At 37.5% G+C, this 12,180-nt stretch overlaps 1 protein-coding gene across 1 annotated transcript in view; it reads left to right on the top strand.

The window, feature by feature from the left end:
• Positions 1-139: 139 nt before the first annotated feature.
• LOC106662016 overlaps positions 140-12,180 on the top strand; it is a 30,945-nt gene continuing 18,904 nt past the window's right edge. Inside the window, exons 1-2 of the mRNA XM_024228674.1 lie at positions 140-520; positions 3,331-3,361. Of these exons, the coding sequence (XP_024084442.1) occupies positions 140-520; positions 3,331-3,361 (412 nt within the window). The remainder of the gene's footprint in view (positions 521-3,330; positions 3,362-12,180) is intronic.

Genomic DNA, 12,180 nt, shown 5'->3' with positions numbered 1-12,180 from the left:
TGAATTCTACAGTCTAGGCTATGCGGACGACCTTTCCGTAGAATTAAAAGGCCGCAATGCAAACAACGAGAAGGATCGTATACAACGAGCCTTCAGTCTGGTTGACAGGTGGTGCAAAAGGGAATATTCACCCCGACAAATGAAAAATTCACAAGGAGAGGACAATAGGAAGCCTAAAAACTCCAAGTCTAAACTGGACCCCGATCCCGTTTTCCAAAGGGGGCAAATACCTTGGGATCACACTAAACCAGCGGCTCTCAAGGAATTCTCATTTGGCTACCCAGAGAACCAAAATTACCTGGGGGATGTGCATAAGGCTCTGCACCAAGAACTGGGGTTTAAACTCCAAAATGACCCCAAGGCTATACACTTGCGTCTTAAGACCAATGTTTACATAAGGGTCGGTGGTGTGGTCGACCAAGACTCTGCAAGCCAAAGCAATCAGGCTATTAAGAGGCACCCAAAGACAATGCTGCCTCAGTTTGGCTGGAGCCATGAGCACAACGCCAACTACGACCCCGTATACTTCCCATCACTTCATATTTTAATCGAAGGAGAAGCCAGAGCAGCAGCCCACAGGCTCATAAATGGACTACCATCTGCAAGGATAAGCCATGTAAATAAACAATAGAAACTGAGAGAGGGGAGACAGGCAGATGCCATATTAGGCATGTCTAGCGATATTACTACTAAAAAGTACGAGGTACTGAAAGCAGAACGGGAAGTCTTTATCATTTTAAAGATTGACTCTTTAGATAATTTTGTCCTCAGTAAACATGGCCCATCGTCAATCGTTCCAAGCCTGAATATTGAAGTTTAGACGTATAAGTCTTTTATTTTAGTATAAATGTAGGTAGTAACTAAGATTTTTTAGTTCAACTGAATTCCAAAGATTTCTCCAACACTCTACCTTTGGAATGGAAATCCGAATACAACCTTAGTTTTACAAAAGACTTTTTGATTATTACTTTCTCTTAGGTAATTAAAAGCACTCATATTATGTTCTTTACTAAATCTTAAAACCATTTATGTTCCTTTTTTAGTTCCTCAGCCAGGATTCTGACAAATACGCGACTCTTTCAGAACTAATGTGTTTTTTAATTAATGTCTCGAGACCAATTATGTAACTCGGTAAATTTCGAAGTAAGACGTGAAATACATTTGGGTATTTGATAAACATGATAAACACTCCACAACTGAGCCTCATAACATAAAATTCGCAAGTCGCGATTGCTTAAAAGACGTGGAAAGCTCATCGGAAATCCATATACAACGTTTTGCTTGATGCCTATCTTCAAAAACAGGTTACATAATGTATCATGGGATATGATAAAGGAACAGGGCTATTTGCCGTTTATTTGTTAATAAAATATAAGGTTACTTTCCAATATAACACTCTACGGTCTTCAAAAAAAAAAAAAGGGAATTCAAAACCTTCTGTCCTATTCAATTCCCTAATTTCGAGGTCCGCTTGACTAATTAATATATTACAATTAATTAAGGTTTTTAGTTGAGGTAAAAAAAGTCAATGGCACGAGCGGGATTCGAACCCACGATCTTCGGCTTGATACGCCGGTGCTCTACCACTTGAGCTATCCTGACCTCGATCCACTCGGACACCAACTTCCCATCGCAACCGCACCTCTTGAATGTTCCCTCCTTTTTGCCATTTTTCAAATGACGACCATATGTCGTCGAGAATCAGAATATCAAGCCGAAGATCGTGGGTTCGAATCCCGCTCGTGCCATTGACTTTTTTTATCTCAACTAAAAATCTTAATTAATTGCTTCTGTTCTATTTCAAACTAAGAGTGCGCCACCGTATAATCTTTTGTAATGATAAAAAATATTACATAAAAAATATATTTTATAAAATGCACGAATTAGAAAAGTGTATTAGCAGAACCCGTCTCACTGTGGACAATGGACGCGGCTTGTTCCGTTGCTTCAAGGAAATTGAAAAATCCCCATTATGCACTTTTCGAACTACGAAAGCGATCATCAAGAAATTTGTGCTGATGGACGTTCTGCTCCCAAGAACTCAGAACACGACTGCAAACAGTCAGAAAAAATGTTCGCGAAATTGTCACAGAATGGCCAGCTTTGGTTCCGGTCAATTAGTTACCCGGCCACATACAAGAAGAAAATTAATTTTTTTTGGATCGCTCTACTTCTGAGATATGCTCTTTTTCATACATGCACCTTTTTCTTCAAATAAAGAATTTTTAACCATTTCGGATAAATGAAAATCGTGGTGAATTTTTACCACCAATATGAAATCGAGCAACTTACTCGAAGTGTTCTAATGAAAATGGATCACAATGAACTGTATTTTTAATATCAAAGAAATTTGAAAAATCATTCAGTTTTTAATACCCTATTTATGTATAATATGTGTAATCTATTTTTTAAATTCTCTAATTTGGAATCTGCTATCATCCTAAGTGAGTCAATGTTGTACGAGGTGGCTTGAATGGGTGCATTGCACTTATAAAAATCTAGGAAAGAAACGAAATAGAGAATTTTTATGTTCGGAGAGCCAGCGATGTCGGTAGCTGCTTGTCGGTTTGTCTGCCCATAAATAAACCTACTACGTCTATTTTTCAACATAAAAAAATCAAGCAGTTTGGTAACTACTACTCCTCTTCTTAAAACTTTGTTTGACGTCTTGATTTTTAAGTATCTATAAAAACCTCGTTCTCGTTTACAAATTGATAAGAGTATGCATTAATAAAGGAATTCCTGGCAAGTTAAGTGTTTTAAAGTGCAAGAGTAAAAAGGGGGGGGAGATAAAATGTAATATATCGCCTTTTCCCCTGTATTATATTAGAGCACATAAGAAATATCTAGGTAGTTCGGAGCCTTGCTTTGGGAGGACGACGGAATGTGCATATATCAACCCGCGGATATTTTAATAAAAGCTCCTTTCCTAGCCCTTGGCCTTGATATATGGTGTTGCCACACCGAATGTAAACGATCCTCTAATATTGCTTATACAAAAGGTTAACTTCATATCATATCAGCCGGCCGATATTCATCCCCTAATACGTCAAATAGAGTATTTTTCATAAATGCTTAAAGGCGACTCGTGTCGGAATTATTCTGAATATGGCTTGTCATCCATCACATCCTATTCAATTTTCCCCCGACTCGTACATTTTTTTCTTCCGCTCTAACGTTAGTACGGTTTAATTTATATCCTTTTGCTCCCCGGTATAATAAATTATCCAAGAAATGAGCTTATGCATAAATTACTTAGGCTGCCTATTCTCCGGCGATCCCTCTCCTAATGCAACACTGATTTCAAAACTTGTATTTTTTTTTTTCAAGAGGCAAATGCAGAGTCACGGCGGATATGCAGGTACAGGAATATCGTGATTACAATGCCGTATCCTGTGTAACATTAAAGTGCTTTGATTGTGCGCGGGGCGTATGGAAATTACACAGCACGTACTCTAAACCCTTTAGCGCTTGTGTAACTTACGGTCGATAAAGTTTAATTTATAACGACAATATTATTACTACTGAAACCTGCACGATCTGAGGAAATATCGAACCAGTAACTAAAAAGAGCCCACATATATATTGTCATTCAGACATCCTCACTGTCAAACGAAATTACATTTTAGAATTAGATAACATGTCACCTTTTCAATAATAATTTATGTAATTAAAAATAATAGGGTTATTCACGATGTTTGTAAGATGTTACCTAGTGTAGAGTTCAAATCTTCTTTAAGTCTTTACTAGGTGCAAGAAAGACAAAAGTGTTGGGATCACCAAGCTTTCTGCAACATTATGTTGCCATCATCAGGGCCTATTTATTAAGAAAAAATATACATAACTAATATAAATTCAACAATCAACAAATAAAACAATAATGCATACTTTCCCAAGAGAGAAGAGAAAAAAATTCTCATCGGAAAAAACTAATGTAAAAGTGCTTTGGTTTAGGTTATGAAGCACATGGCCAGCATTCAGTTATATATGGTGAACAAGACATCTGTGTAAAGTAGTAAGTAATTATTCGCATATAACATTAACAANCGAAATGACCACCTTTTGCCTTCACACAAGCTTTTAGTCTTCGGGGCCAATCATCTATGGCAGTACGCAACACGTCTTGAGGAAATTTCTCAACTGCTTTTAGCAGAGCGGACTTAAAGCTCTCTAAATTGGCGTGTTTCCTGTGGCAAGCCATAAGCTCAAGATGGGACCACACCTTCTAGTCCAGAGGATCCAAATCCCCACTTGGTGTGGTGGGGAGTTTCCTACGATGGCACCACAAAACTCCATTTTTGTGAGCAAGAGGTCAAAACAAGGGCGAAAAATTACCAAGAAGACATCCTTGAGAAAGTAGTAAAGCCCTTAAGTATTACTCTTTTTTCCGGAACTCAGTGGGTCTTCCAACAGGACTCAGCTCCTGCGCCCAAGGCCCGAAAAACTCAGCAGTGGCTGGAGGAGAATGTTCCGGGAATTCATTAAGGCTTCAGATTGGCCCTCGGGAAGCCCTCATTTGAATCATCTGGACTACAAGGTGTGGTCCCATCTTGAGCTTATGGCTTGCCACAGGAAACACGCCAATTTAGAGAGCCTCAAGTCCGCTCTGCTAAAAGCAGTTGAGAAATTTCCTCAAGACGTGTTCCGTTCTGCCATAGATGATTGGCCCCGAAGACTAAAAGCTTGTGTGAAGGCAAAAGGTGGGCATTTCGAGTAATATTATTTTATTTCAATCTTAAAAAATATTGGATTTTTTAAAATAAATTTCTTTTTCAAATTATCAAGTTTCTCTATTCCCTAATGGCCCTTTTTCTTGTAACAGAACTTATGGCAGAACTAGGTAATTGCAAGTCCAACTGTTTTTGTTCTTACCAGCTATTTTTGACATTAAAAACATATGTTATCACGAGTATTACTTTAATGACTAGAATTACAGCTTGTTAAAATGATATGTACAAAGGATTACAATACGACACAACGTCGCCTCACCTAAGGTCGGACTGTTACAGTTAGTGAAGGCTACCAGGCTCTGTGCACTCTCCACTATGCGCCCTCTAACGGTCGCCACCTTTTTTCCGTTTTATATAAATTAGCACTTATTTTCAAACTTATGAATAGATTCAGAATTGGGATGAATAACTCTGTTGGTATTCCGTTGGTGAATGTTCAGGTGGAACCTACTTCAACTTCTATTGGCTTCAAGTCAATCACCTACATTCCTGGTGTGACTCAGAGAATTTAAAAAAAAAATTAATGCTTAATAAAATAAATGTAAAAATTGCTTATAAATACAAAAATAATCTTTCTGGTTTTCATACGGTTTTAAAGTCTAAAGAGCCTATTGGCTCTCGATCTAATGTGGTTTAGAGGGTGTCCTGTGGTGGTTGCGACGCTCAATATATTGGATAAACAAAGCAGAAAATTCATATTAGAATGAACTACATAGATTGGATTGTATTCATAAAACGTTGACCATAGGGTTGTCCTTTCATGCTACAAAGAATGGTCATTTTTTTAACTTGGACTCCCCGGAGATTTTGGGTCGAGTTTTGAGAGAAGACTCCTGTTGGAAAAGGTATATATCCATTTAACGAGGCAATTAATCCTGCAACTTAAATGGTGACGAACTAGGTTCCATCTCAACATTTGCTGGGTTATTGGAAATTTATAAAAAACGGAAAAAAGGTGGCGACCGTTAGAGGGCGCATAATGGAGAGTGCACAGAGCCTGGTAGCCTTCACTAACTGTAACAGTCCGACCTTAGGTAAGGCGACGTTGTGTCGTGTTCTCATCTTAACTGTAATCCTTTGTACATATCATTTTAACAAGCTGTAATTCTAGTCATTAAAGTATACTCTGTGATAACATATGTTTTTAATGTCAAAAATAGCTAGTAAGAACAAAAACAGTTGGACTTGTAATTATATAAATTCATTAGTGAAGTAATTTAAAAAAAATGTTATTATATATATATAAATTATTATTTTTTGCCAATTGTTAATGTTATATGCGAATAATTACTTACTACTTTACATAGATGTCTCGTTCACCATGTATAACTGAATGCTGGCCATGTGCTTCATAACCTAAACCAAAGCACTTTTACATTAGTTTTTTCCGATGAGGATTTTTTCTCTTCTCTCTTGGGAAAGTATGCATTATTGTTTTAATTGTTGATTGTTAAATTTATATTAATTATGTATATTTTTTCTTAATAATGGCAACATAATGTTTCCGAAAGCTTGGTGATCCCAACACTTTTGACTTTCTTTCACCTAGTAAAGACCTTAAAGAAGATTTGAACTCTACTTTGATTATCTGCAGGTCGATCTACAAACATCATGTTAACTAGTGTAAACTCGAATAGAGAACTGTCCACTAAGGTCGTGAACTTCTTTTCTTAAAATGTTAAACGTTAATTTTTCTACTATGGTGCGCGTGGAGATTGGATTTTTTTTTCAAATATATATTTATTTTATTTATTGCTATCTGTACATAATATACATTGAGCAAATAGTTTAGTTATAAACAAATCTGACAGACCTGTCAGACCAGGAGGCAGTGGGGAAAGAAACCAACCAGTGCTGGAACTCTCTTTTATTTAAGGGGGGGGGGGAGGTTAAAGTTAATTCGGTGAGTTAGATATAAGGTCATGAGGCCATCGTCATTTCAAACGGCGCGGACGATTGTAAGGGTGAGATGTTGAGGAAAGAGTTAGGGCTAGCTGCTTAGGGTGGAGGAAGAGTTTAGAGTGGAATGTGAAGAAGGACATTTTGGATGTGGAAAAGTGAATAAGACAAACACTTTGAGTGAGTAGAAATACTTTGATTGAATATATAAAAAAAATATATTTTTCATTGTATAAATTCACTTTTCCACATCCAAAATTTAATTGTTATATGTAAACAATGTTTGTAAATCCCAGGCCCTGAAGATGATCTCAATAGAGATCGAAACGTTGGCACGATAAAGAAAATGTTTTTCTGAAACCTACATCACACCAGACCGCATCTCACGATTTCTAAATAANGCGGTTCCATTTTCTTTGAATGATGTTTTTAATGTTTTGTACCGCCTCGACTGCCTTTTCGGGACCCTTCAGGTCTATGAGTTCGGCACCCTGGCAACCATCACCGTTTTGCCGAAAAGCCCAAATTCAAATTGTCTCCAGCAAGAGCACGGCAAGAGGGACCGCGGAAAACGATTATTATCATATTTATTTACTCATTATTATTAAAATTTTATACTGTTTAGAAGATTACCAACCTCTCACCGGAAAGTTATTGACCAGCGTTATGTTGTCTGCAGAAGTCCATTTGTTTATCAAATATACCGTAGAGAATATTAAAGAATTCACCTTTTATAACACTTTCTATTTTGGAACAGTTTCTTATGTAATGAGGTCATAAATATCTGATTTTCTTTTATATTTATGCAGCTTTGAAACTATTTATTTATAAATATTTTTATTTGTTTCATAAAGAGAAATGTACCAATTGATTTTCGTTTATTTTTCATTTTGTTTATTAAATATAGTTAAAATACATTTCGGTATTGCTGAATGGAATAAAGAACTCAGTGTATTTTTTATTGTTTAATGAATTTTTATGATAAAACGTACTTGTTACGTGATCTCACTTACAGACATGCTTTCAGACCTGTCAGACTGTGAATAATTTAAAAATCCTTTTATTCATTTATAATCAATTTGTAGGTGGCCAGTTCATACTCATTTTTCATGGCATTCAATTCATTTAAACATATGTTTTTTCATTTTCTTTTTATAATTCACCTAGTTTAAATTTTCTTTAAATTCTTAATTTGCGACTAGGTTAGGCATGTAAATACATTTCGTTTTACCAGTATTGTTTTAATTTTTGAGTGCTAGCTTTATATTTATTATAAAAGAGAAGTTGACGAAAAGATGTCCACAAAAGAAAATGATTCAAAGAATTATGTGTTAAAATGCCAGATGCCCTTAGAATTGGTAGTATAATTATTAGAGTATTAGTCTAATAACATAAGAAGATTTAGTTGCCTTCTACTCCTGTACGTGTCCTGGGACCCAGCTGAGGCTGACTTTGTTGCGTACCTAATATGTATATTGGAGCTTAGTGCTCTGATGGCTAGTTGGCTATCTGGCATGATAGGTATGTTCTTGTTTCTGTACCCTCTATTCAAGTTGAGTTGAGTACATCTATCGATTGCCTGAATCTCAGCTTGGAAGATACTGGTGTATTTTCCCACCGGTTCTGAGTATTTGGTTCCAAGACCGAATATTCCTGTCCTTGCCCCCCTTCTTGTGTTCTAGATCCAACTGTGTACCAAAAGATGGTGCCATTCTTAAAGGCGGTTTTCCCTCTCGTTCCCATTCTTTTTTGGTACCTAGATTTATTTGGAAGTTTTGATTAAAATCAAACATCTGTTCATGTCGTTTCTTGGAGCCATGAGTATCGGATGGTCTTTACGTCTTTCATTATTTTGTTGCTTTCTCTCCATTTTAGTTTTATTCCTGTTGGAGGTTTCTCTTTGATAATACTAATGATAGTTTTCTGTGCTGTCCTCGTTACCATGTGGTATAGGGGAATTAATCCAAATACATTTCCATGCTAACTGTGGGACATGTTCTCATTGCTCCCGTTATGCAGATGCAATGAAGTCTGTATTTTTGTGAGTTCTTTTCTTTTAGTTACTTGTTCTGCTTTATCGGCCCAGGCTACAGCTTCGTATGTAAGTATGGTCTTACTATCAAGGTGTACATCTAAAGCAGGGTTTCCGGTATACCTCTCTCCTTCCTGCTATTCTTCTGCACACCATCAAAGCTACTGTCGCCTTCGTGATGGTGGAGCCGATGTGTTTTTAGATGTCAGTGTTTTGTCTAGTGTGATGCATGACTTCTTGATTCTTCGTTATTGAGTGTTATTTGCCCCATGTGATTTAGTTTTCTTTCCCATGTAAAAGCGACTACTGTTGTTTTATTAAGGTTGATTCCTAAATCAGCGATTTTACACCATTCTTCTGTGATTCTTATTCCCTCTTGGATTATGTCACAGAGAGTTTCCTTCAATTTTCCCTGGCAGTCAGGACTATGTCGTCCGCATAACCCTAACATTTTAGTCCTTTACGATCCAGGGTTCGAGCAGTTCATCAACTGTTAAGCTCCAAAGAAGAGGTGACAATACCGCTCCTTGAGGGCATCCTTTGGTTGTGCTGAGTTCTATAGTGTCTGATCCTACATTTGTTTCAGCTGTTCTAGTTCTTAGCATTTCTCCAATGCGTCTAGATGTGGTCTGGTCTAGTGCTTTTTCTCTAGGGAGACCTTCATAGATGTATGAGATGCATTGTCGAAGGTTCTTTCAATACCAATATTAAAAATACGTGTAATTGTTATATAGACACATAGAACTAAGGAACTATGGAATTTTTTTTTGCATTGCATAACACTCTTTTTACTGAAAAATGTAAAAATGTATTCCTTAGTATTAATAAATTATATCACGCCATGACACACGGGAACCTGAGCAGGGTTCGCCCAAAAGAACCTATTAGGCAAAGTGTGGTTGCTCGATGTGTCCACATAATACAGGCGTGTCATATACATTGGCTCCATACAGAGAGCGTGTAGGCATACCGCGGAATTTATGAATGGTTCTCAGGGCCCCCTGTTCCGCTTGTTAGGTGAATTTGGAAATTTTTTATTATTCATAGCCATCAAAATAGGTGTTTTGTGAGTGAGTGTATTTATTAGAGAATTATTTAGGAAACTTACGCCTATCGGATTTTTATTATGTTTAATTAAAAACAAAAATTTAACGAAGACCCCATTAAATGGATTTGTATCCAAAGAACGCACCCCCAGCATTAAAAGGAGTGTAAAGAAAATTATCTAAAGCCAAGACGTGTTAAAACGAGGTTAAAATTACACTCCAATTTTCCCATAAAGTACCCTTAGGAAGAAATAAGGGAAAGGACCGGGGGCCTTGAAATACGGCGTGGGCGGGTAAACAATATGCGACTGGGGGCCGAGGGGGTTTGTAAGTGGCCTGTAGTGTAATTGCTTGTCTGAGGGATTAAACAAGGGGAGCCGACGCTCCAGGTTTTGCCGTCTCCAAGGAAACCCTCGGGGATACCTGTTGCTTCGTATCATGAAACATTTTATTGGAGAAGAATAACACGCCCCATTTCAATCTCTTTCGCAATCAATCGAAAATTAGCGTTTGAGCGAAAATTGAAAACAGTGTAAACTGGAAGCCAATCTCACAAACCTGTACCTTAGAATTGTTGTTCAATCCGAACATCGACTTCTGATGAAGAATTCTGATACATAAATAAATCATTTAGAGTGCAATAAAATTTTGTACATATCTCATTAATCATGTTCAACCGCCACAGGTTCACTTACTGGGTCTGCCTCTACTCGCCATCTTCAGTGAGGAACTTGACCGGTAGAACCTGAGCGGTTCAACATGATTTCGCCGACCAAAACCCATCATCAACTCTATCTCATTATTGTTGACTAAACATGAAACTAGAGATTTATCTACAAATTAATTCAGCTAGGTGAATTTATCAGTTATACTTGCTCTACAAATTACAAAAATTTACCGATGGAACGAAACAAATTCTTAAGGCTTCGTTCTAATAGTGTTAAAAATGTAATCCACTCAAACCAATCAACGAGCACGAAATTTTAATATTATATATATAATTAAATTTTTTTTAATGTAACCATAATAACTTTTGACACGTGGGCACTCTTATGCAGGTGCCCCTTATGCAGAGAAAGGTTGCTCGATGTGTCCCACATATAGAGGCGTGTTATGCCTTGGCTCTCTCTCTCTCTCTCTCTCTCTNGAATGTGCGTTGTAATATTTCGCATTCGCTGGGGGCTTTTTTCTTTTTACCCCCTCCACCTCCCCGCTGTACCATAGGGAGACCCCATACCGGCGGACCTCGGCCTCTAATCTAGTTTTACTTCTAATTTTGGGTCCTGGGGTACTTAACGCATTCCTTCGGTCTCGCCCTGACTCGGGGCTGAAATGATCAAGCTTGAAATCCTTCTTCTTGGATCGATGTTTAAAGTGAGAATCAACACGGAATTTTACCCCCAAACCTGGCATTCCACAAGAAGGTATACTAGGTCTAATCCTCTGCACCATCTACAGTACTGACACATCCAAACACACAATTCACAAACTATGCGGACTACACCGCTATCTTATTTACATACTCCAATCCTATGTAGCCACAGAAGCAATTCAATAACATCTGATCTCATTGCTCCATAAAGACCTTAAAATCCAATTCGTGAAGATCTCCCATTCCTATTAAAATCCCATCCTAACATGACCTTCCCCAACTTAATAAAAGAGTGTTACAGCACACACTCCTGGTCAGATAGATCTATCAGATTTGTATAAACTATAATATTTGCTCAATGTTTTTATTTTGTACAGATAGCATCAATAAAAAGTAAAAAAAACGACAAAAAGGAAAAAAAGTAAAAGTAATTCCTGTCTGTTAGTTTAACATCCAACTACCCGTTGAGTATCACGGACGAGAGATCAAACTACTTTACAATATGTTTTTAATTTTAAATTGAAAATCATGGGCTACGCAGGGATTCGAGCCCAGAGCCGCTAGCGTGACAAATAAGAGTCGGATACTCTAAAGGTGGCCATTCACGATCACTCCAAATGGAACCGCGCCAAGTCGTACAGCTCCATTTGGAGTGCCTGAAATTTGAGGGGCATTCACGACCGCACCACAGCCAGTCGCTCCGAACGTCAACCAGTGAATTACCTTCTCAAAATGGATGACGATCTCTTGTGCTACTCTTCTGTTTATTTACATATTAAAAGCAAAAAATCGACGAGAAAATGGTGTAAGAAGTGGCTCCTGAACAGTAGCCGTAATACCCACATCAATTTGATGAAAGAACTTTCCCTTGAACCCGCTGATTGGAGGAACTATTTAAGGATGGATGAAACGTCTTATTTATTCATTATATTTAGTGTTCTATTGACCAAATTACTTATTTAAATTATTTAATTTTTTTGTAAGGTTTTGGTTGAAATGAAAAAGCTAGTGCCACGAGCGGGATCTGAATCCATGGCCCTCGGCTAAATACGCCGCTGCTCTACCACTTGAGCTATCGTGACTTCGATCCTCTCCGACACC

The sequence above is a fragment of the Cimex lectularius genome, unplaced genomic scaffold (assembly GCF_000648675.2).
Source record: "Cimex lectularius strain Harlan isolate CLEC.00 unplaced genomic scaffold, Clec_2.1 scaffold268, whole genome shotgun sequence".
Lineage (NCBI taxonomy): Eukaryota > Metazoa > Arthropoda > Insecta > Hemiptera > Cimicidae > Cimex > Cimex lectularius.
Note: the sequence above shows the minus strand (reverse complement) of the source record. Positions and strands in the feature narration are given on the sequence as shown.